Here is a 26,715-nt window from a genome sequence, read left to right as displayed (position 1 = left end):
TCAGCAGGCTTCAGAGAAACAATCACCATGAAAGAGGACCAAGACTTATGAGAAGAACAGGGCACAGAATGAAAACTAAAAAAAAAAAGTTGTTTGGGGAAGAGAAAGAGACTCTGCAGACATGTAGGGTTTTTTTTTTTTTTTTTTTCTGCTTAGAGAGATGAAAGACTTTAATGAGGGTGTGTTCCTTCGTTTTCACAACTCTGAGGCAGATGTTCATTCTCATTTTAGAGGAGGCAAGAAAAATGAAGCCAATAGAGGATCGGGATTTTTTTTTCCCCATGATCTTAGGAAGTGGGGCGATAAACAGAGCATCCAAACCATCTGCAAACTCATCCGTAGGCTAAGCCTAACCTTCAAGGAGAGAAGAAATGTGGAGGGCTCACGGCGACTCAGTGTGCTCCAAGAACGCAAAACCAATAATTGCCACTGCTCCAAGTGGGGGTCAGTGTCAACCAGTTTCTCTGATTACTGTGAGTGTGCTGTATATTCGTGCGGTGCATGAACAGCAGTGTGTGTGTGTGTGTGTGTGTGTGTGTGTGTGAGTGTGCTGTATATGCGTGCGGTGCATGAACAGCAGTGTGTGTGTGTGTGTGTGAGTGTGTGTGTGAGTGTGTGAGTGTGTGTGTGTGAGTGTGTGAGTGTGCTGTATATATGTGTGGTGCATGAACAGTAGTGTGTGTGTGTGAGTGTGTGTGTGAGTGTGTGAGTGTGTGTGTGAGTGTGTGAGTGTGCTGTATATATGTGTGGTACATGAACAGTAGTGTGTGTGTGTGTGTGAGTGTGTGAGTGTGTGTGTGAGTGTGTGAGTATGCTGTATATATGTGTGGTGCATGAACAGTAGTGTGTGTGTGTGTGTGTGTGAGTGTGTGTGTGTGTATGTGTGTGAGTGTGCTGTATATATGTGTGGTGCATGAATAGTAGTGTGTGTGTGTGTGCATGTGTGTGTGTGTGTGTGTGTGTGTGTGCATGCATGAACCCTTACATATACACTGAAAGGCCAGAGCAGTTTCTCAGCTGACTTCCTCCAAGAATTTCTTTCTTATTGCTTTGAGACAAGGTGTCCCACAGAACTGGAGGCTCACCATTTTGGTCTCTGTGTGTCAAGGCTGGGGTGAGGGACTTGCAGGACTAGACATAGCTTTCACATGTGTGCTGGGGACCACAACTCCTGTCTTCATAGTTACAACACAAGCACTCTTTCTGCCCCACTGACTCGTCTTCCCAGCCTGCCATTTCTCAGATCTCAAGGCTATCCTGACTATCTTCAACTTCTTCTTCTTTTCTTCCCCTCCAGATCGGGGCATGGAGAACCACAAGGACATGTGGCTGGTTCCCGTGACCTCTACTCGGTTTCATACTCTTGGAAAATTCTTGCCTCAGAGTTATCACTGGGGCATGCACACACCTCAGTGCCAGACTTTCCTCTGTTAAAGCAGGTTCCCATGCAGCTTGTCTATTTTCAGGACTTAAATGGAAGGACAGTGGACTGTCCCGTGGCTGCCCCTCCCTCACGTGCCCTGTCCCTTCTGGCTCAGATGTGAGGCATAGGGAAGGTCCTTAGACCACATTCCAGCCGCAGCCCCATTTAATAGGATTCTCTCATGCTTGCCTTTAGTGAGTGTGTCAAGGTACTTCCTTCTCCAGAATCTCCACCGAACTCAAACTCAGTTAGTAAGGGCACTTCCCCTTCCCCAGCTAGTCTGGGAGAGTTGGGAAGAGCGATGGTGGCGGGGGAAGCAAGGCCTTTGCTAGACCTTCACTACCTAAAGTCATCTCATTTTCAGCTTGGGCCCAGTACCAGAAAATCTGAAAAACAAAAGAAAACAACCCCGCTCAAAACTCAAGTACTGTGAAACACATACAAGTCAAGAGGAGAGGTCCTAATGGTGGGATAAAGGTTCAGATGGAGCAGGCAGGAGAAATGTAACCTTCTGGGGAAGAACACTGAAGCTGGCCATATCTGCTCACCTGGTGAAGAAGCATCCTACTGAATGGGACATTTATGACCTAAATGTCCACCTTCATTCTAATTTCTCTCATGTCTAAGAACATTGTGATCTACAGTGCACTTTAATTTTCTGGAGATAACGTATGTAAGGAGAAAGCTCCCGCTTTCCTTTCAGCAGGAGCTTGAGAAGATACAGAAAGTGCCACAGAAAACAAGACAGAACCCGGGATTCTGTGGCTGGCTTTGGTGGGACATAGCCTTCCAACCTGGAGCCATTTGGGACTGGGTCGTAAAAAGGAAATCACACTGAAGTCTGATTTAACTTTTTCTTTAAATGTAGTTTGATGAATACATTTGGGATATTGAGATTTGGAATATGGACTCTGTCTCAGAGCATCAGGGATTTTGGGACAATAAAAGGATTTTTCACATCCCTTAGAGCTCAAGGAGAGAAGAAATGTGGAGGGCTCACGGCGACTCAGTGTGCTCCAAGAACACAAAACCAATAATTTCCACTGCTCCAAGTGGCGGTCAGTGCCAACCAGTTTCTCTGATTACTGTGAGTGTGCTGTATATGTGTGCGGTGCATGAACAGCAGTGTGTGTGTGTGTGTGTGTGTGTGTGAGTGTGTGAGTGTGTGTGTGAGTGTGCTGTATATGTGTGCGGTGCATGAACAGCAGTGTGTGTGTGTGTGTGTGTGTGTGTGTGTGTGTGAGTGTGCTGTATATGTGTGTGGTGCATGAACAGTAGTGTGTGTGTGTGTGTGTGTGTGTGTGTGTGTGTGTGTGCTAAAACACAGAATGTTTGAATGAGGAAAGTGAGTCACACATTAAGGGAAAAACAACTTAGCACCCTAACTGAAATCCTCAACCCCTGAAGAAGAAAACATCAGGAGCCGTGTGCTGAGGAGCTTCCAAGAACTGACTACCTGGACGGAGGCCTTGGTCTGGTGGGCTCTGCATAAAAGCACAGGGTCCTCCCAGGTCCTCCCTGCTGGCTCATAATGTCAATCCAAGAAAGCTGGGGCCCGAAAAGGCGAAGTGGGGGCGGAGCTGGGACCCCAACCCAGGAAAGAGGCTTAATCCTTAGACTTGACCACACTTGATGTTTTCTTCAAAAAACACAGAAGAGTGAAAACTTCTGTAATAAATTCATCCACAGAACTATTCCCACAGGAGGAGGCAACAGGGGGCTTAGTTAATGGTGTGGGCTCTGAGCCCTGTGGACAGCTCACTTTTCCTGGCATTTTGGTAATAGGCTAGTAGTTTGTCTCAGGCAAGCTACCCATCCTCTGTAAGCCTTTATTCCTTCTCTGTAAAACGGGTAAGAAAAGCTTACCTTGTAGAGTAATCCGAAGGAAATAAAAGAACCTTAAACCCTTAAACCCCCCCCCCCCCCCCCCCCCCCCCGCACAGCAAAGCGTCTGTCTCCAAGGAGTAGTATCATGTTTCACGATAACCATTTTTTTCTGCTGAGGACCAAGGGCCCCCTATTGCATGCTCAGCATCTTATAAAAGGGTGCAGAGAAATGTAGGTTGGGGGGGGGGACGGTGGGGAGTGTTTGAGAGGGGAGTTAAGAGCGCTTCAGAAACGGACAGGAGAATGCGTGTGTCTCAAAGGTTTGAGCAATTAAGAGGGAAACTCGGCAGGCTGGTGGTACAAGTTCATCTGAGGGGTCTAGTGCGACCAGGAGATGCTAAGCCTGGAGAAGACCCGGAAGGGGCTGGAGGATGTACAAGCTCAGAGGTGACGGCGAATGAATGCATCACTCCTGACTTCCTCAGTGATCCTATCCAAATAGGGGGAATAGAGCAAGATGGGAAGGAGACTGAGGAGACTGGAGAACCACAGTCCTACCACAGTAGCCAGACTGCCTGGCCAGCAGCCCCGGCGTACAGGCAACTTGCCGTACTCCGGGCTGGAAAGAAGACCCGTTTATGGTATAATTATCCCACAATAATGGTTTCTCCCATCTTGGGATGATGATCTGAACTGATTGAGGACTACACCGGTTTCAGTGTTATGTTGGGCCATGAGACAGGCATGTTGGGCCATGAGACAGTTGGGAAGGGCGCAAAAGCTAGCACCTTTTGTCAACAATGAAACCCTTGGATTTATACAATGTGGTTTGACTCAAGGGGCGCTGTTTAGTTTTTGGCAGGGCTTTGAACGCCCAGGGCAGGCAGAACAGCAAAGGGAAAAGTCTATTTTGAAAGCTCTCCGATACCGAATCTGAGGGAATTTTCTGGTTAATGCAAGCACATGTCTCAACAAGCCCTGGTTTGTCCAGGGAGTCCTTGGGGCTGGCAAACCTCACTTGGCACGCAAAATGTGGGTAATGCTTCATTTTTAACGAGGGATCTTGGGGGTCTATAATGAGGACTGTGTGGTATTTCCCATGCGTCTCCTTGGAACGTGAGCTGATTGTACACACAGCGGAAGAAAAGTCATCGGAAAGAACATGGTTCTCGAACCCCCCCAGGCTCTGCAAGATCGTTGACTAGCACATGAATAAATTCTCAAAAATACAACAGCTCCCCGAGAGAACTTCCTTTCCCTTGCATAAGCCAATACACCGCACTGACGAGCTTGCTGAGGAAGAGAGCTAACTTTTAAGGCCAAAGGCAGTCTACGAGAGCACCCCTGAGCGATTGTGCGTCTCCTACAGTTGATTTTTTTTTTTCTCAAGTGAATGGCCTATAAACATCGAGTTCATATTTACAAGGCACACAAGTTCATTTCTAAGACACATTATTTATTTATTTATGTACATTTCACCAGCAAGACAAATCTCTTGGACTTCTTGCTATCAGAAAAAGTCAATACTTAAGATTCTGGGCAGGGATTTAATAATAATAATAATAATAATAATAATAATAATAATAATAATAATAATAAAAACCCTAGAAGGTGATTAGGAAAACAAACTCCCCAAGGCCTCTAGAATAGTGTTTCACTAGTTGGTGGTGTGGTAGAGCCACAAGGCAGGAATGTTACTGCTGGCTTACTCTGAGGTCTACACTCTGATCATCGCTAACATCCAGCCACATGCCATGGCTTCCTGTTGCTCGGTGTCCTTTTATCTCAGGTCTTGGATATTATATGATTGTTTGCGCAAAGTGTGTGAAAGCCTATACCAACTCCTCTCCTTGAGAACTGTAGGCTGGCTGGAGCAAACTGCTCCACAGAGACTGCATCTCCCAAAGACTGGGTAGAGGCAGGATTAAGAACAGTTGTGTGGTGTTTGCAAGGATGCTATCCAGGGTTCTAGGACTAAAAAAAAGTTTGGTGACCCAGAACGCAGAACAAGAGAGTACCAAAAGGAAGAACAGCTTAGGGGAGAATCCCCTCCTTGGGTTAGTGTATCAAAGTGGTCTTGGAATTATAAAGAGAAATTTAAAATTCTCTGTGCTAAGATAAATAATTATATCAAAGTGTTGAAACATGATAAAGACCCAAATTAACAGGAAATACACTTACTAAGCAAAATTCTTATCAGATAAATTTGGCAGTATGCCCTTAGGCCTTCAGTGTGCTCATGAGACCACATGGAGATTCCTTGTGGTTTATCTACCCAGAAATCCACAAACATCAGTAAAGTGCATTTTGAGATCGGTTTTGCGTAGACACACAAAAGTGTGCGTTTTCACCCACAGAAGCCAGTTCATTTTGCCTTCATTTATGTTTGTTGCAAACCCCATGCCCCCAACAAAAGCAACAACAAAAACACAAACCCCAGCAAAAGAAAGAAAAAAAAAACTTTAAGCTATAAAACTAGTGTCCAAGACAAACATTTAGTTTGAAAGCAAGTTGAAAAAAACATAGCCTTGGAAGGCGTACTGCTTACATGGGATTGTTCAACAAATTCCTGCTGTGTGAGGTTTGGCTATATTTCTAAAAATATAAGCATCTGGGGAAACAAGACAAAGCCCAGGTCTTGGACCGAATGAGGCACGCAGTGTGAATCTGTCAGTGATTATAACCATAGCGCGACAGTTGCCCAAATGTAGCGGCTCAGAGTCTAATACAGTCCGAACACCCAGCAGGCCCCTTCCTTACCATAATATATAGCCCACAGAATGCCCAGCAGCCCCTTTCTTACCATAATATATAGCCCACAGAACACCCAGCAGCCCCTTCCTTACCATAATATATAGCCCACGGAGAAGGTGCATATGGCAGCAAGTCCAGTACTTCTGCTGGGATACTCATGGTGGGATGTTCTCATCTCGATTAATATAAAGGGCAAAACCGTTGTGTGCTGGAAAAGAACAGGGAAGACTAGATTCTTAGCATCGAGCCTTACAGTCATTGCTCTCCAACAAAAGAGTGAATATAAATTCCCAAGAAAGACCCACAACCCACACCTGTGCACAGCTCTCCCGTGAGAGACAACTACGAAAACAACTGCTCTGACAGTACTTTTCCCCCATACCTAAAGCATTGAAACACTATTTTGTTTGACATTTACAATGGAAAATTTTTATAATATAAAAGGACATAAAGAAAAACGAAAGGGGGCAGGGGACTGAAGAATGGACGGAGACAAAGAGACAGCTGAGTGCATTTTCGTGCTGAGCTCACACTCCATTTTATACAATCCGGGATCTCCTGCCTAGGGAAAGGTCCGGCTCACAATTGAGATGGATCATCTCCCGTCAATCAATGCAATGGTGAAAACTCCCTCCAGGAATGCAGGAGGCCACGCCTAGGGCATCCTACCTTCCGTCAAGGCCGCAACGAACACTAATAGTTAATAACAGATTTTAAATATTTAAAGCTTTTTTAATATTAAATATGTTTAAAGCATTTAAAATTTGTATACGTGGATCTATTATGGGAATGGCATTTCTTTTTTCCCCCCTTTGATTGAAAATGATTTTTTCCCTCATATAATATACCCTGAGTAGTTTTCCCTCCCTCCACTTCTTCCAATGAATCCACGTCTCCCAGCCCATCTGGGTTCACACCTTTTCTGCCTCTTGTTAGAATCAAAACTGCATCTGAGGGATGATAATAAAATAGAACAGGATAAAGCAGAACCAAACAGCTTGGAATAGGACAAAGCAAACAAGCAGACTCTAACAAGGTCAAGAACCGGCGCCAGAAACAGATCAACGCAGAGACACACTCGGTCACACACTCAGACAAACTCTCTCACACAGTCGGGAAACCCATTTAAACCCAGAACTGGAAGCCAGGAGATGGAAGCAAAACCTGTAAGGCGATTTATTAAACATAACAATAGCGCTGACACCACTTGTATATATTTTAAATAAGCACAATCTTGCCCTGTGGCCTTTTCAAACATTCTGTTTGTTCCTCCCCACTTACCTTTCCTCCCTTCCGTCCAGTCAAGTCCCCTCTGATTTTCCCACCTTTCCACATTCAGGACGCCTGCGTTCGTCATTTCCGTCCCCTGTGCTGTCTGTCCACCCTTCTCGCAGTGTTCCCCATGTTCTTTCCTGGCTTCTGTCACCCCAGGCTCTCTATTCAAATCTACAGATCTGGAGGTAGGCATGAGTACAGGCGAGAGAGCGCGGTGTTTGTCTTTTTGCCTCTGCGCTATTCCACTGAGGTCAGGATCCCCGCTTCTAACCATCTCTCTGCAAGTTTGATGACCCCATTTTTATCCACACCTGAAAAAAATCCTCTTGTCTATTTGTACTATGTTTTCGTTGTCAATCAGTCAGTGGACAGAGATCGGGGCAGCTTCCGTTTCCTAACTATGGAGAACAGAGCAGCAGTAACCAGTCAATCACGTATCTCTGTAGTAGGACGTGGGATTCTTCAGACCCCTGCCGAGGTGTGGTAGGATACGGTCATATGATGTATGTGATTTTAGGTTTTTGAGTATTTTCTGCATATATACACCATGGTGGCTGCGTCCGTTTGCACCCCCACCAAAAGTGAAGGAGGGTTCCTGTCTCCTCCACCATACACACACCCTTTCACCATTTACTGCCCAGTTGTTTTCTTGATCTTAGCTACTGTGAGTGGGGTCACATGGAATCGCATAGTTTGAATTCGCATTGCCTTGATGGCTAAGGATGTTAAACACGGTCAGAGATGATTTTTAGTCACTCAAAACAAATGCAATGTGTTTCACGATGAAGGTCCCAGAGAGACTAGGGCTGGAGAAAACACACTTCACCAAATACGGCAAGCAAACCACATCCGCCCTAAGTGGAGAAAAATCTGAAGTGGAAACTTAAGGGTGCTTTGGGAAGTCGGTTGGATGGTGTTTTGTTGGGGCAAACATGTGAAGAAACTTTTCGTTTAACAGACACAGGTGTGAAGGAACATTTTGCTGACACCGAAGAGAGGATGTCCTGCTAAAGCACGTGAGAGGACATGTGATGTTTGGAGGGTATAAATAGGACTCAACAGACAGTGCGGGAGGCTGAGCTTGGCTCGCTAGTACAGCCAGCTGTGAAACGCTGGTGGGGCTTCATCTTCGCTGATCTTCATTTCCTTTAGAGAGGCACAGCTGAGAACTTCTCCTGGTGTTCTTCCTGGTCTTCTTCCTGGTCCCTCCTGCTGTCTCCTGCTAAGGCTGAGTGTTGGGATTCTGTAAACCCCACCCCACAGTTACCTGGCAACAGCCTGGTAAGCTCTGCCCCAGTTACCTGACACTATAAAAGGGGGGTGATTTCCCCCTCCTCTCTCTCTTGGTCTCTTTCCTGGCCTCTTGTGTTCTCTTGCTCTGCCCCCTTGCCCCTCCTCTCCACTTGCTCATGGCCGGCCTCTACTCCTCCTCCTCCTCTTTCTTCTTCTTCTTCTTCTTTTTCTTCTTCTTCTTCTTCTTCTTCTTCTTCTTCTTTTTCTTCTTCTTCTTCTTCTTCTTCTTCTTCTTCTTCTTCTTCTTCTTCTTCTTCTTCTCCTTCTCCTTCTCCTCCTCCTCCTCCTCCTCCTCCTCCTCCTCCTCCTCCTCCTCCATCATCATCATCATCATCATCATCTTCTTCTTCTTCTTCTTCTTCTTCTTCTTCTTCTTCTTCCTCTTCCTCTTCCTCTTCCTCTTCTTCTTCTTCCTCTTCCTCTTCCTCCTCCTCCTCCTCCTCCCCCACCTTCTCCTCCTCCTTCTTCTTCTCTCTCTCTCTCTGCCCCTGCTACCATCTTAACTCCCCTGCCCTGAATAAACTCTATTCTGTACTATACCTTCTTGTGGCTGGTCCCTCAGAGGGAAGGGGTTCCCAACATGGCTCCCCCAGAGTCATCCCCTTGCCCCCAGGCCTCGCCACACCTCCATGGTGCACCCCACCCCCACTCTCTTCATCATTTTCCTAACGCTGAGACCTGGCTGTCTCTGATAGGCCATGCCACTGCTGCTGATTTAATCTGCTACCCTGACTCTACTGAACTGCACTGCTGGTGTATCCACGAAGTGTTTGCAAGTGGATCGAGCTGCCACAGCTGACCTGTCAACTGAACTGTGGATTTCCAGGCAACACCTCCAATTCCCCCACCCTACCCTGTATCCTTTCTTTCCCACTATGTCTGGTGGGTGGTGGGCTACAAGGGAGGTTAAAATATTTAAGAACCATCATTAAAAATAAGGTTTGAAAAAAAAATTAAAGTTACAGCAATCTCATTGAAATCAGGAACCACACATGGCTGTCCACCCTTCCTGCTCCTTGATGCACTGCTTGAAGCCCCAGCTAGAGCAGGTGAGTAAGAGAAGGAAACTAAAGGGATCCAAATAAGAAAAAGAGTCAAATTTTTCCTCCTGGCAGAGACCATCCTAAGAATTCTACAAGAAAACTTTTAGAGACAACTGTCGCTTTCCTCACAGTGGCAGGACGCAAAATCAACTTAGAAAACCCTGAAGCCTTTCTGTATACTCATAGTAAACATGTGGAGGGAGCAGCTGTGGAAACACCATTCACCATAGCAACATCTAGGAATAAACCTAAGAGTGGGGAGAAACCTCTCAATGAGAACCTTAAAGCGGGGTTAGAGGGATGGCTCCGTGGTTAAGAGCACTGTCTGTTCTCCTGAGTTCAATTCCCAGCAACCACATGGTAGCTCACAACCATCTATAATGTGGTTTGATGCCCTCTTCTGGCCTGCAGGTGTACCTGCAGATAGAGCGCTCAAATACATAAAGGAAATAACTAGATAAGTAAATCTCAAAACTTTAAATCTCGGGGAAAAAAAAACTGAGAAAGATAAATGAGAAATTTTGAATACGTCATTTTAGAAATTCTTTTTTTAGGACTCCAGACCTGCACTGCCTAAGACTTTGCTATGTGGACGCTCTCAAATTCATATCACCAATGCCCATTCTTGGGCAGTAAGTGGTAAAGATTTCAAGTCTTCCTTTACTAGCAATACCATGATGCACTTTGCTTCTTTTCAGTGTTAGATCACTACCTATGACTGAGCGACAATGAGCCCTCGAGGCTCCCAACACACAAACCGTGTCTGCAGCATCATGTTTTGTGCTGTGTAGCTGTCATTGTGACATACAAAAGGAGAACCCCATAGAATTGAGTGAACATCCCTTTCCTCTTCTAGCTGAATGGCTACTGTCCATTCCAAGCATGGTGGGCCAGGGCAGAGGCTGACCTTTTTCAGGAGACTAGAAAGATGGAACATAGGCTCCTGAATTCCTCAAGGATCAAAAGCTCTTGGTATGGAAATCTAATGAAATATGGTCTGAGATTTCATTGAAAACTGCACACTTCTCCATAGCCACACATTTTTCCCTCTTTGGAGACATTTCTGAGAGTACAAAGATGGCAGAACCAACAATGAAGCCCTTAGTAGGTTTCAGCTCTTTGTAGCACTTCCCAAAAAGCCATGAAAGAGTCTTTGTCCTGTTCTTACTACACTGTTTGCACATTCAGGGGAAAGGGGCAGAAAACGTAATGTTATGATTTTCAAACTCTAGCATTTTAGTAAAACAGAATCAGGTGGCAGTAAGTGTTGGCAGGTGAAAGATATGTTGAGGATATCAAGACGGGTATTTTGGGGGGAAAAAAGTTCTGGCTCATATTCACAGGAAAAAAACAACAGAAAGTGACAGTTTTGTAATACATATTAAAGTTCTGGATATTCTTGGCCACAGTATACACTGCTGGATGCCATCTCCCTCTGAGTCTTCATTCGTGAGTGTGTGAAATTCCACCAGTGTGGGTTGAGTAACCCCATAGACCGCTAGCTTTATATTTTACCTTTACTCTTCCCTATTCTTGTCATGATTCTTTTGAAACAATACAGTCAGCTCTGTGGTGAATTGTGCAAGAGGCACAGTGCGCTGGTGTGAAGACAGAATGTATTTTAGAAATGTATTCTACTGGCTTTCCCCTTCTAATCTAGTTATTTCAGATGACAGTGGCCGGGAATTTCACCAACAGTTTGAGACCTCAGTGGTAATACTACCGTATTAAAAAACATCAAAATGCACTTCTCATCAAATGCGATATAGAAAAGGATCTGCAAATTGTACTTTTTCTCTGAAGATGAGGTTGACCCTGAAAGCCTGGGTGGCTTATACGTGACAGGGCTATGATTTGGGCTGGCTGTTTTATAGAAATGTCTAAACTCTCCTTCTTTATTCATTTATCCAAAACTGAGTAGAAAATGAGACACTTTTCAATGAACTGAATGTAAACAACCGACCGGCATATGTTCAGCTGCCCAATTATACTTTCTTGTCCCTCGAATGCCCGATGGTGGTCAGATGTCCTCGGCAAGGTCAGCTGGGCTTGGCTGATGCCAGACAGGAAGTGGTTTGGGTTTGTTGTTGTCCCCCGTATGGAAAGGGGAAGTGGGCTCCATCAGTGATGTGATCACTGACCCGGGGTCTTCGGGTGGCTAGCTTCGGGTGGCCACATGTGCAGATGTGGCCAGGGGCAAATCCCAAGGGGAAGTTTCTTTTGTAGTGGTTTGTTCCTTTTTAAAAATCTAGATAAGATTTCGTCATTCATAATTTTCATGCACAAAACAATTCTCAGTCCCCCACCAAAACATTTTTGGTGCAACTTAGTCTTACTTCTAAGGAGAATATATTGATCAGACAAACACAGTGCCAAGTGTTTATCCCAAATTTAAATGTTGCCTTATAAAGTTTTAAGAAATAAAAAAGTAAGTTATTCATGCTCCTGTAATAGATGACCTCGAAGGCCAAATCTCAATCAACAAGAACACTTAGCTTAGAACTGATTGTGCAAGAACTCCCGTGTCAATTTTACTCCTGGGTAGCACTTCATCTGAAGGACCTGAGAACCAGGTATATTCTCAATCAGGAGCGGGGCTGCAAGGGAATCGAGAGGTTGCATTTTGCTTGCAGGATATCTCTCTAGAACCTAGAAAAGACTCTGGAATGTAAGACATCCAATACATATTTGTTGTGACGATCTTTGAAAACATATTTGAAGAGGATACTGTTAACTCCATTCAGCAGATGAGGCAACACAAGGCTCAGGTTACCTTTCAGAGTATCCCAGAACCACTAGGTCTGAAGTGTCCGGTTAAATCTAGGCTGCTTTAAGCCCACCTCAAAATCTTTTCTTTGCATTAGAATTACAAGTGTGTACAAACCCAGGGCCTTAGGTATCTTAGGCAAGTGCTCAACCATTCCTTCCTTCCCACCTCTTTTTACCTTTAATTTTAATACAGGGTTTAACTAAGTCACCCAGACTGGCCTAGAAGAAACTGTCCAGTCTAAGCAGGCCTTGAACTTTTGATCCTTCTACCTCAGCCCCAAGGAGCTGGAATTATAGGGCCATGTCACCAGGCCTGTTTCAGAAATGCATTTTAGAAAGATGGCTGAGTTGAATAATATTGGACTTGGCAATCCTATGATAGAGATTATGGAAAATTTCTTCCATCAGACCAAATTATTTTAGTTCAGTCTCATAAGAACCCACAAGATCTTTGTTGCAGAAGAAAATAACAGTTTTCGTTGTTGTTCCTTTAGCCCACGAGCTTCTCACTAACAGTGAACAATAAAACCAGTGAGCGTGACACTATAACGCAGTGTTGTAATGGCAGTTTTGAGTATCTGGAAGGAAAATAAAGAATGATCTACATCCTAGGCATGAGTAATCACTGAGATTCCACAGTGCTCTCAGGTAGACGTAGATGCATTTTGGAGAACAAAACAAAACATGGAGATATTTGGTCAACAGCTCTGAATAATTGCCCTGAATTGTTCTTTGCACTTTTTACTATGATTTGAATATGGTTTGTTCCCCAAAGACTCATGTGTTGGGAGATATGGTCTTCCATGTTGTAAAGCAGGAGCAATGAATCTTTAAGAGGTGAAGATAGCAATAATTCCTCATATCACTGGAGTCTTGCTTTTGGAAGGATTTATGAAACCCCAGTTTCTCTGTATAAAAATGTGGCTGCTTCCATCGCATACACTTGAGTTTGAGGCCTCACCTATCATGATGTTATCGGCAGGATTGGATGTCCAGAACTGTGGGCTAAACCTACCTCTTTGCTTTATCAAGCTGACCTGCATTTAGTAATTAACTGTAGCAGAGAAAAGAGACTCACAGCCGTCAGTGAACAACTTCCACGTGACTCATGTTTGCCTCGTTTCAGAGTACGGTGAGGGTGGTCGACTGCCAAATGAGTCAAGGCTTTATCTGGTCAATATAGAAACTCTGCCCTAGAATATACTGGGCTAACTGTTACAGCTGTGATTATGTGACAAACTCTGTCTTCCACTGTTGTGTTTGGAAGCCTGTATCCAAATAAGTAAGCATGAATCCTTCACAGGCTACTGTATCTGTGTGTTTTCTTCACGGGTCTGGATCTGTTCGCTGTGGTGCAGCTGAGTGACTTCTGCCATGTGACAAAGTCCTAACGCAGAGTGGACATGCGTGGTAGAGTCCCCTACCCGGAACAGTCCTCAGAGCCAACAGAGACATAGACACACAGAAAGCCCACGATTTACATGCTACATGAAGGGTGAAGAGACGGAGGAGGGGAAAGAGTGTTTGCAGAAGATGCTCAAAAAGCAAAACAAAACAAAAAAAACCAATGCGATATAGAAATTTGAAAATTAGAAAGCTGGGCCTGTGGGACCTAGCGTGGGCCACAAGCCTCCTTATCGAACACTCCAGGTGGGAGTCTTGCACACTCTGAAGCTTAAAGTCATTCTGTGCAGAATAATGGGATGGGCGGACATAGCGCTTGTCAAACTTCTGTCAGAGAGGCTAATGCTCTGAGTTTGGTTTGCGCATGTATCAGGACCGAGTGATCTATGGTCAGGTACAGAAGACACTGATATGAGATACTTTTAGGGACCCTGAAAATATTAATTTTTTAAGGCCAGAAGGAAAAGAGAGAACTTCAGAGTTGAAGATTATGTTCCCTTTTGCCCACGCAGTTAGGCCAGTACACACCGATAGAGGAAAAGCTCCAGGACCATAAAATGGCCAAGATCTAAAAAAAACCCAGACCAAGACCTTGGCATAGCTACTGTATTTAAAACAAAACACTTTTTTTTTCCTCATTCAATTCACGTTTTCCTAAACACACCCAAAAAGAAACTCTTTAACTTTTAGAGATAGAATACCACTTCCATAAAGAGAAACTAACCATCAGAACAAATACAATCCAAGGTGTTCACCAGCCTTGTCTACTTGGCGAAGACCTTGGTTAGGGGGCCCATCTGTGTTAAATAGGGATGCTAATTATGAGAGGGGCATTAAAGACATACAAACATGAAGTGAGACTTTCCTGACAGAATCAAAGGGACAGTCAACAGGGAATTGTCTTTGGCTAGCTGATTTGGTAGCATTTAATGCCAGGAGCTTGAAGTCCTCCACTGGCACACGTGTGAACAGCCTGGTTGATAGCTTGGAGGTGTTAGGACACAGTAGAGACTTGAAGAGGTGGAATCTGGTGGAGGTCTTACACTCACCGAGAGTGCATGCTAGGAAGACACCGCAGGAACCTGGTCTCCTTTTCTTCCTGCCTCATTTCTCGGCCATGAGTAAGTTCATGGCTTTGCTCTGCCTCACACCCTTCCAAGAGTGGCAGGGCCAGCTAATTACAGACTGAAACTCCAAAACTGTGAGCCAAAATCAACCTCTCTCTTTTAAGTTGATTGTCTCAAAAGTTTGTTAGAGTAGCCATGAAGCTGATTGACACAAACACACAAGCTGTACACTGGGACACACTATGACAGGTTGTTGGGAAGTTCTTGTTGCATTTTCTCACTATCAAATTTATTTGTGAATGGATGGCTTTTCTGCCAGAAACATGCAGAGGTGTGCAAGTAGCAAGTTAAGGTACTTATTTAGGAAGAATGTACTGTCATTTAACGGTATTAAAGAAACAGGTTTCCACTGCACACAGGTATGGACTACAAGACCTTTATGGATATCACTGATGGCAACGAGCAACCTATAAATAAAGATACATTTAAAATAAATCAACCTCAGAGATGACTCTGTATATACGATGGCACAAAGTCAGCGGAGAGAGAGGTGGTTGGACTTGAGGACCATTTTATGTCCTAGATCTGACAGCTAAGCAGAACACTCAAAACCAGAGATAAGAGGTAAGATCCAGAGACTGCTGCCATTTTTCTAGTCGTCCTCATCTCGGAAATACCCCAGACCCCACAGGGGAGTACTTCTCTCTCACCATGCAGACGCTTTGGGCAAACTTTATTTCTTTGTTGGAAGCAAAGCCAGCTTTGGGAGGAGAAGCAAGAGCAGCTTAGTTCAGGAAGAAAGAAGAGCCACCCTGGTGTCTACCATTGCGTAACTGGAGGGCAGGGGCAGGTTCCACTGAGTTCACCCAGCTATAGGTACCTCAGTTACCAGCTAAGTGTGTTCCTCTTGTGTGCCAGGGTATCTGTGTTTCTTACGTCCCTATGACAAGAGGATCACAAACAGGAGGATGTCCCTGTACACTGTGTTTGTGAACATGTGTCAGCGTGTTCCTGAGTGCCCGGGTGGACCCAGACTGAGGGCATGGGCAGATGTGTGACTGGCCCTGCCTGGGAGGAAAGGGTGAAGGTGTCCCCTAATGTCCACCCTGTGTACAGGTCCACAAGAATGAAGCCGTGGCAAAGCTGCCCCAGTGCACACAAAACCGCACAGTCATAGTACAGCCTGCATTTTCTTTTCTTTTCTCACCCTGGTCACATACGAAAAGAGAGATTAAACTGAGGATTTTTTATCTGGTAATAAAACAAGAAGGAACCTCCAGGCTTAAAAGTAAAGCCATATAATTTGAAGTGACAGAAAGGGTAACATCATAAAAATGCACATCATAAAATATGTATATGGAGGGCCCGTGGCTCCAGCTGCATACGAAGATGGTCTTATCTGGCGTCAGTGGGAGGAGAGGCCCTTGGTCCTGTGGAGGCTCGATGACCCAGTGTGGGGGAATGCTAGCACAGTAAGGTAGGAGTAGGTGGGTGGGGGAGCACCCTCTGAGAAGCAGGGGGAACAGGGGATTCGATGGGGTTTAATGGAGGAGAAACTGAGGTGGATAACATTTGAAGTGTTAATAAAATAACAAATAAAAGAATATATAGAAAAAAAAGGTGCAAGACACTGGCTGATTCATTGTCCACACAACTGCACTGGGGGTGAAAGCCCAGTGTTGGGGGAGCTCGGGAGAAGTTCTCAGGGCCACTGCAATGCAGAGCAGGTGGTGCACCTCTCCTCTTCCGGGGCTATGGAGACAAGACACGAGTCGGCTTGGAAGCAAACTGATGCAGGTCCGTTTGTGTGAACTGGAGTTTGCAGGGTGCGGTGGTGCGGGCGTAGGGATGAAGATGAGGTTAGAGAGACATGCCTGTGCTAGAAACTGCAAAGCTGACTGGCTGACAGGAACTGCTGCGATTGTGGAGGGCTGAAATGGTCCCTGAAATGCATTTATCTTAGGATTCATCTTGGGCTCTCTCCATTACCCACCTCTGCATTTGCCCCAATATCCTGGTGATGGTCGAGTACAATCCTTTATGGGAAGAACAAATGAAGGGCTAGTGTCTACCAATCCAAAGGGTAAAAATGTTCTCACAAAATACCTTGACTTATGACGTTTTGTTGGACACGGTATGTGGGGTGACCTGAATTGGTATTTCTGGGCCTTCACCATGCATGTCTGGCTCCAGAACAGGCTTCTCCTTATTCTGAGGTCAGACCTGTTTTCTGTGGGCAAACCTGACACCCTACATCTAAATCTGACTGAATGTTTTATTCCGAAATTGCTGTTATTAATTCAATTAGATGGTTAGTTCAAGGTGTGTTACCCCCAGCAGACCTCCTTCACAATGGAAGAAACCGCCAGTTTTAACTACTGTGCTCTCCGATTCTTTACAAGCTCCATGACACTTCCCTTAGTCATGGGCCTTTCTTTCCTGGGAATGCTTCTTTTTTTTTTTTTTTTTTTTATGGTGTCTTTGTGGCATGGTGTTTGCCATCTGTTCCTGCTGACTGTGACGTCAAGTTAAATGACTTACATAAGGGCAACCTCCTGTTCCAAACAAGATCAGAAAGTGAAACCCAGGGTCAACAAAACACAGGGAGAACCAACAAGAGCATCAGTGTTCCAGGTATCTGCCAACTTCTTTACAGCCAAAGTATGTGCCCTCAGTTCAGGATGCGTTAAGCTCTGACATCAGTTCCAACAGCTCCTGGGATGTGGTTCTAATCCCTAGAACTAAATAGTGTCACACATTAAACACAGACCTGCATATTTTTTTCGTCATGAGAACAGTTACACCAGGACAATAACTGGTAGTGGGGTTGTTAGAAAAGACACATTTACATGTATTTGCTTTTTAACGTGATTTGAGGATAGCACATTCCTTTTGCTGGATCTTCCTAAGGACTGTGCTGAGGTGCTCCCACGAGGTGCTGAGTGGCTATGGCACTCTATTGGCAGGTACCACTGTGTGGTACAACCTCTCCTTGTTTAGAGCCCAGCATCTTGTGGACCAACAATCATAGAGATTTTCTTTCTCTTTTTCTTCCTGTGAATGGATGCCAGCGATAGTGCCCACTGTACCATCTAACATGTTAGTGGGATTTCCCTAACTTTCACTTCTTCTGGGTCCATTCCACAGTCAGCATAAGCAGTTCTCACAGCTCAGCACCTCTGATTGCTACCCTGAGACAAAAAGACAGGCATGGGAGACACGGTGCCGGTTCCCCAGACCTCTCCTCTTACTTTGGTGGACCAAGGAAAGATTTCACACAGCAGCAGTCCTCTGAACTGGGCTTCTCCTAGGGCTTGGAGGACGGCATGTAGAAGACTGGGTGAGAAAGAAGCTGGTTGACAAGAGCAAATGAAAGTCACTGTGAAGACATGGCACCGTGGCCAAAGGATGTGACCCCTGTATAAGCTCAGGGCACATGAGTGGAATAATCGTGGCAGCTCTGTCGTAGAGAGCTTTTTCTTTTCATGCATTGTGCTAAATTCTTTTTCTTCCATAAGTCCAAATGTCTGCTGTAAAATTTAAAGTCTATATAGATGGAGGAAACCAAATGGATATTAATGATAGAAAGTCCAACCTAGAGGCAGAGTGGAGAGGATGGGACAAGGAGAGGAGAAACTTCTGTGCCATACTGTGTCCTTCTCTAAGCAAAACCTGGTGGGTTTTTGCCCAAGGAAGGAACTCAGTTTTCTTAAGACTTTCTTCTTGGCCCCCTTCTAAGCCTCTTACCCTACCACTCTGTCTCCTTACCCACAACTCCCCGTTTTCTTTCTTCCCTCCTTAATCTTAATAATATACGCAACACAAAACAAGCAACAACAACAACAAAAAGAAGCAAGAAAAGATTTTTTAAAAGAACCTTTTATAACTGGGGCTAATACCTATTTGAACACATGAAAAAGAGATTTTCCCCGTCTCTGCCTATGATACTTTATACCTACCACATTTGTGCACATCAAATGCTAACTGGTGTACGCAAATGTGGTACGTATAAAAAAGAATACCTCCCATCCACTTAGCTGATATATGCTGAGTTTAGAGTAGACAATTTCTACTCTGATCCTATTTCACACACATGAGAAATCTCTGTTACGGAGGTCATTTCTGCCTTGTTCTACTTGAGGAATAGAGGATCCGGGATTAGCTCGCAGAGAGGGTCAGATTCACACATTTTCCAGCCAATGCTTACTGGGATCTTTCTAACTCCGAAGCCCAGGCTTTCAACTGACACAGAAAAGTCATGTGTTCTGTTCACTCGTGTGTTCACCCACTGACTTAGTAAACATTATACTGATGGTGCCTATTACAATCCCAGGTACTTGAAAGAGAAACTCAGAACACAGTAGGTGAAGATTCTTACTGGCTAGCCGTCACTGGGGATGCCTTTTTTAGACGAATACAACCTGAAGTCTTTCACCCTGGAAAAGATCTAATCCATGAGGGAAGCAAAACTCATGGTACAGCATCCTTTTAGTAGAGAGGGAGGGTGAGAATAACCCCAGGACATCCTCACAGAGAAGCGCTCAGCCACAAGTTAGCTTTGTCTCTTCAAAGGCCTGTTCTCCTTAGAAGCACTTTGAATGACAAGGAGGATGTAGGTAAGGAACGTCAAGGAGCCATGGTAGGGAAACTGAATAGCCCTTAACTGATGAGAACTCCGCCATACTTCCTTCAAGGTCCTGAGGAAATCCTTTGAGTAGATACTACCAAGCAAAGAAGAGCCTTGTTGAGAAAGGAAGGACAACACACTTTATCAGGGGCATGCCACGCAACAGCACATGTCTGTGCCTTCTCGGAAATTACTTTCTTAGCCGGACTGACTCATCAGAGGTATCAGCATCCTGTGGTGTTAGGGTTTGATACTGACCTCCATTCTCCAACATCTACCTGCTACTTTCAAGTGAGCTGCTGCTTAGCTCTGTCCTCGAAGGTCCTCGGGGTGGGATCCAACCTACCTTTCAGATCCATTTCTTACCACTGTGGACTAACAGCTCTGTCACTTAAAGACTTCAGGCTGTCAACTGCTTCTTTATGTTTAACGTTCTGATGGCATATCTGGGATCTTCTCTTGGCTCTATACCTCACGTGGGCACCTTCTACCCATCGATGTATAGCTCACATTCCTCACAATAGGACACATTTAAACACTGGACTTAAAATTGCCAGAGTTTATGTAGACAACTGATGGCTCTCAAGTTGCTAATTTATTTTCTCTGTTCTGCAGTTAGTGTTCTGAGGCTCTAGATGGTGGGACTTCAAGAAAGAAGCTACCCAAAGTTCTGAGTTATAACCTGAAAGAGAACAGCCCTGAGAGTCGTGTGAGCCGCTGAAGACTTGTGTGAGTGAGGAAGAAATTGTGTAGCACTGACCTATGGAGAGCTCAGTAGCACACTGTTCTATCTTAGGGTAAACTAATGCAAGCCCATAATGCTAAACTTGCCCTAAAAATATTACACCCTGTTTTGATTTGTGTTGTTGGCCTACATGAAGATTATAGCAGTTTTATATCAATCTATAATTATGATTATGTAAATAAATCAGTAATGTGCTACATAGTACTATACTCAGCCTGAGGCTGATGTACTGGGGGTGGGACCCGTTAAGAATATATTAAACCAAATAGACTACAGCAGGCACAACTTTTGTTGGAGGAGCTTTCTAAGTCCCACACCCTTAAGCAAGTCTTATTTTCATTAGATTTTTATTAGAATCCCACCTGCAATTCATGAGAAATAAGTTCCTGAGTGCAATATATTTAAAAGTAAGTTTAAAAATAAATTCAGTTTTAAGGGGTAAAATTTATAATTGTGTATTATAGAAAAGAGAAAATATTGTAGTCATATGGGACTAAATTGCTAAATAAAAGCTATGGACGCAAAAAGTATAGAGAAAAATTAATTTTTGGAGTTAACAATAATACGCTTCCATTGCTGTTTGTGATGCTGTGACTGTCTGTCTGTCACAACACTGCAGTAAGCTTTCCGAGATTCGAAAGATGCGTCTTCACCAAGTCCTCAAGTACGACGATTTCAAATGGTTTTAATTTAGCCTTGTTTACGATCAAATAAATGTTATTTTGATGGACTGGCAAACAACTCTGAGCAGCAATAAGGACAATTATGTTTGACATGGAGACATTAGAAAAAAATCTATAACCCAAACCTTTAAAGCCTGATTTCAAATGTCAAATCTGACTTACGAGAACCAGTTATAATCCTGATTCATGCAAAAAGCATTAGGTTAATCTGGAGGAAAGGATTGTTGCCAAGCATACCCTGGCATAATTAATCAAGGGTATTTCAGAAACGGATCATCTCCGAGTGATTATTGATTTGCTGTCATGATGAGTTTTTCTCATGGCTACACTGGTGCTCTGGAGCTAGGACACACTGGCACATATTTTCCCGTCACTAAGCCTTGATCTGTCCTCCTGGACTCCTGCCTTCCTTGTGCTGACATCTGCAAACACTCACTCTTGACAGCCTCATGCCCAAGTGTGGTGGCTTCCAAGTTGACTAGGATTAGTTCAGAAAGGTTTTGGAACAGTCTGAATGTAATTGAAAGCAGAGAGCCACAAGTCTCGAGAGAGTAACGTGCACCCTCAAATGGCATCGTATTTACAGGGAATAGGAATGTTCATATACAGTCATGTGCATATACGCACACATGCACACACATACACACATGCTCAAAAGCATATACCAATGCAAAGATGTATAGTTACTGCATACACATGTATATTCGTTTACATATGTGGGAGCACTACCTATAAACAGAAAAGCCGAAACTATGCATATACATACCTATGCCTACATGTGCAAACATACAATCACACTTCACAATCACAACCCATTATATCTATGAAGATAGGTGCAAACACGCATGCACATATTATTCAAAGCATAACACATACCCCAGGCATACCTATGTAGCAAGTATATATCTATTTATACATATTCATTAAACACACACTCATGCTTATGCATATGAGCACACAACCATAAAATATATATATATTAGCACACTTAAATGCAGAAGGTTTCAGTCTTAGTCTTCATGGACATTTCTAACACATATTAGACAAAATTAAAGTGCTTAATGAAAGCCCCATTTTAATCCGGAAAAGCCACTGTGACTTAGCTCTTTCCCACAACAGTTCTATGGCATTTGATCAGAATGTCAGAAGGACTTCTGAAAGCATAAAGTGGTAAACGTTCCCCCAAGGTGACAGGGTAAAATCAAGGAGGAAAGAGACATTTAGCTTTCAGCTCAAAAACATTTTCTCTGCCACTTTGATTTTGCAAGGAGGTGAGAAACGCAAAGCAATGGTGATGACTACAGAAGTACAGGTAGGTAGATAGTAGGTGATAGGTGGGTAAAGACATCTCAGGATGGATAACACCTTGGTTACCCTGGACACAGTAGATCAAATTCTGACGCCTTTTCCTCTTCTCTGCCCCTACGCAATGTATGCCTTGCTTAGGCAACCTTGATGCTTATATAGACAACTCTGAGCCCACAGGAATGAGAACTGTGTTTTTTTTCTTCTTTGTGTGGAGGTGGGAAGAGGCTTAAAGGCAGAGTCATTCAGCATTCTTCAAATCTAGGCCGGCTGGAGGCCTCTCAACCATAGGCTCTGCATGTGTTAAGACCCTGTATCGGTGCACAGCAGGACCCTGTGAAAGACTAGGGAATTTGTGTCTATATTTTGGTTGACACACTTCCGTCTCTGTAGTCTCCATCCACTCTTTGGCCTTTTTTCTTTGCTTGTTTCTTTTCCCAGTTCAAGTAGAACCCATAGAAAGAAAAGCAGACTAATAAATAAGCTTCCAGAAGACCAGTGATCGTTGACAAAGTCAACTTCAATCCATAATCAAAGCATGGACCAAGCAACAGCCAAGGACCCCAATCACTTTCCCACCCCCTTATGTCACAAAATCCCCCCAAGGGAACCAACATTCTGACTTCAAAGAGTGTGCAAGTCAGTCTCATGTGACCTTAGAACTTTTACACTGCCCGAGACTCAAGCACCGTGTATGGAATCGCTCTCCCTGCTGAGCAGAGAGCTGAAGTTCCTAGAAGCCGCACCCATGTTCAAAATTCTCTTAGGCTGATTGACTGAGTTCATGACTCTGGAGAGTTGGAATGTTAAAGATCCAGAGCCAAATTATCTCCAGCTACCTTTAGTTCCTTTAACAGTCATTTGCTGCCCACCTCCACGTGTAGCCTAGCATCCTTTGGTCAGGTTCGACACTTGTTGAACATGTTGACATGTACTAACTAAACCAATCACTGTTCCCACCAACCAACAGGGAGAAAGTCATCAGCAAGCAACTTAAGCCTATAGCAGATTCCAGCTTTGTTGTAATTAACCCATGTCTGTGTCTCCACCCTGTATTTGAAATAAGCCTTGATTTATGATCATGAAGTGGTTTTGGGGGCAAACTGAATCTGTGCTCCTGGGCCATGGCCACTCATGCTTGGCTCAAGAACTCTTTTTCCTGTGAGGAAAGAGCTGTATTTCATGTCAACTGCCTCCTGCCTTTGTGTGACTACAAAATAATTTACGAGTCCGTTCTGCCCTTAATGACGTCATCCTTCTTTCTATGACTGTGCATGCAGGAAGTAAGCATCTGCATCTGTTCATGTATTTTCTTCTTTTGGTGACTGTTAGGGGAAAGCCATTTCCTCTGGGCCTTCCATGATCATCACCTTGCTGAATCATAGGTTCCTTAAGTGGCCCACAGAATACTGGGATACTTAGTTATGAGGCTCAAATAAATAGGACAAAACAGTGATCAGTAGAGCAAAATAATAGCAATAGGGCTTTTAGCAATCTCTTATAGAAAGAGTTGGGGTGTTGCTGGATCCACCCTTCAGATTATAGGATTCAATGTACAACCCTCCAACCCCCACAGTTGCATGTGATCTATGGCAATTCTAAAGGAAATATTTTGGAGATGAAAGATTGACAGGAGGCAGGACTTCAGTAATGTAACTCTTATGATGTCAAAAGCCACGCTGGGTGGGGGTTTCCTGTGTTGTAGCTGTCTCTGAGTTACCCATGAGTCTCTAAGAAATCTGTTGCCCATGGCCTGTAGTTCAATAAGTCCACTGACCTGTTGCTGGTGTCCTGTCTGTGGTTAATCAATGTTTATTCAGGTTTCTCCAGGACAGGCAGAGTATCAACGCATTTGTCTGTGTATTTTCTTGAGAATGTGCTAGGCTGAGGAACTGCTGAGTCACATGTCATGGTCCAAGACCCCTGCCTTCAAAAACCAAGTTAAACAAAACAGCTCCACCAAGTCACACGGCCATTTCCCTCTTTTCTGAGGACCGTGGGATTCATTTGTCCCAATGCCTTTGCTGGCACTAAGTTTCTCTTTTAATTTCACTGATTTTCCTATCTCTCAAACCGCAAGGCTCCATTTGTAGGACATCCATTGGGTTCTTGGAAACCTGGCCCTGGGATGGAAATTAGCTTGCAGAAGTTTCTTAGTGGGTGTTCTAAAGAACGACCACCTCTCAGATGGAAAAGAAGGAAGGGCCATGAAGCAAGGAAGACGTGGGCTTTATGTAGCCTCAACAAAGGTCCAAGGCAACTTATCAGGAGCTGTGAAGTGAGGATTGCTCTCCACAGTTGACACAAGTTGCTGCACATGGCCCAGTTCTTCATGAACTAGTTATAGCCTATAGGCTGCTGTAAGAAAGATGGTCTGGCCTTTAGTAGGATGCTGCTTTTCATATAGTTCATGATGGGAGCTTAGGCAGAGAGTGGAAACCTATATCACTCCCAGCATTGGGGAAGTCAGTTGTTTGATTCCCCCAATAGAACCCTAAATTGCATAGCATAGCAATCTACCAAACATGGTTAATTCTACGCTAAGTGATACAGCTGGTTTGAATCTCTGCTTGTAAAATCCACAGACTGAAAGCTACAGGGGGCGGGCTCTGATAGTCTCCAAGTGCACAGCAGGGGCAGGAGTTTGTCCACTTTGCCTTTATGGGCATTTTTGCTTTTAGGGGGGGTTGAAGTTGAGCAGCACATAGTAAAATTCTCTGTTGATACCTACTGGATGCTGTTATCAGCTACTGAATCTTCATAGGTGGTTCGACATGGCAAATAAATCTTTTGACATTAACTGGACTGCCTGTCAGTCAGGGCTTAGCTGGCAAGTCACACTCTTTAAAGCTTATTCGGTTCCCAGAGCAACTTAACACATTACTCAAGTGGGTAAGACACAGGCTACACCATCTACCTTCGAGGTCCAACAGATAATGCCAATTCAAACAACGTCAGAAGCTTAACAGCCATGAAGAGGTGCTTGTGACCCTAAGGCTAAATGGAAGTGAGCTTCTAGCTCTGCAGTGGGAGCTCATACAGCCAAACTTCATCTGCATTTCTCAACTATTCTTCAGAACCTTAGCTTTTGCTAACTTATACAACTTTCAATATTTTAGGTAACTTTATTTTACAACACACACACACACACACACACACACACACACACACACACACACACCAAGTCATAATCTTCTCCATTTGGCCATATTACTCAAAACAATAGACTCTGGCCAGCTTCTGAGCAGTTTGAGATCTGAAGTCTGACGTACTGAGGTCTCAGAAGCTCAGCTAAATCCCACAGTCCAGGCATTATTTTAAGCAGCTTGGTCAGGGTAGAGGTGGATTTTCTGCAGTTATCAATTGATAATTTATAGTTTGCTATAATCAAAGTTTAAGAACAGCTAGGAATGCCTTTTCACAACAATTTTTGTTGATCTCCATCCAGATGGTAGGATCCCGATGAATGACTAAATCAATATCCCTAAGGCAGACTTGGTGAAGGGAAAGCATGTTACCTCACTCCGAAGCCTTCCTCATCCCTGGGGACTAGATCTCCAAGTAAGGCAGAACAGAAGGGGGAGGGGAGTCAGAGAGACTGTTCAATGGTTAAGTGCACTTGCTCTCACAACAGACTGCTGGTTCCAAGTACCCACTTCAGTCAGCTCACAATCAGCTGTAACCCCTCTCACGGGTGGTGGTGGCAGCGGCAGTATACTCTTCTGGCCTTTGCAGGCACCTGTGAGCACATACACATACACGTAATCATACATACATGCACATAAACACATATACATGCACATAGACACACATACATGCACATAGACACACATACATGCACATAGACACACATACATGCACATAGACACACATACATGCACATAGACACACATACATGCACATAGACACACATACATGGATGACTAAACTAAGAACAACATCAAGGAAGGACAGGGAAAATCAAGGTGAGGTGGGAATGGGAAAGAGGGTCTGGTTGAAGTCTCTGTTCAGAGTCAGGAATACCGACACATCTAACAATGTCCACTGTGAAGATGGGCTTTATAGAAGCTGTGCTTTCATAATAATACCTAAAATAAAGGTGTACAAGTAACAGCAAACTAGACTGAAGCTGGAGGGCAGTGGCTTTGAACTGAACCTTACTCCATACAGTTTTCCATGATGCTCACACACAATGATAGAAACTTTATTTATAGTCAAAACATAGGCTTGACTTCCACCCAATAAGGATCCCTGGGACCTGCCTAAGCTGGGTTTTTATTTTCTGAGTTTGCAGCCCTGACTAGCAGGCCTCAGAAACCAGGCCAAGATGCCATTCACCAAACAAACAAATAAGATAAACCAACAACAACAACAACAAAAACAAAACCAGAAAGAAAAAAACGTTTCCTAGAAATCCCTTGAACAATGTAACTTTGGAAGACACCAAAGTTGTGAGCATGGATCTTTTCGTGACACCGGAGTGGCTCTTTTGGCTCTTTT

At 44.1% G+C, this 26,715-nt stretch overlaps 1 protein-coding gene across 2 annotated transcripts in view; it reads right to left on the bottom strand.

Moving 5' to 3' along the window:
- Positions 1-26,715, bottom strand: part of AIG1 (androgen induced 1) — a 206,084-nt gene that overhangs the window by 40,250 nt on the left and 139,119 nt on the right. The window contains exon 4 of one of the 2 annotated variants that reach the window (XM_080941486.1): positions 6,097-6,212. The exons of the other annotated variant lie outside the window; for it this stretch is intronic. Within the exon in view, the coding sequence (XP_080797612.1) occupies positions 6,097-6,212 (116 nt within the window). The remainder of the gene's footprint in view (positions 1-6,096; positions 6,213-26,715) is intronic. 2 annotated transcript variants of the gene reach the window in all.

Source organism: Micromys minutus (genome assembly GCF_963924665.1).
Source record: "Micromys minutus genome assembly, chromosome: 30".
Lineage (NCBI taxonomy): Eukaryota > Metazoa > Chordata > Mammalia > Rodentia > Muridae > Micromys > Micromys minutus.
The sequence above is the reverse complement of the archived record's forward strand: the minus strand, read 5'-3'. Positions and strand labels throughout refer to the sequence as shown.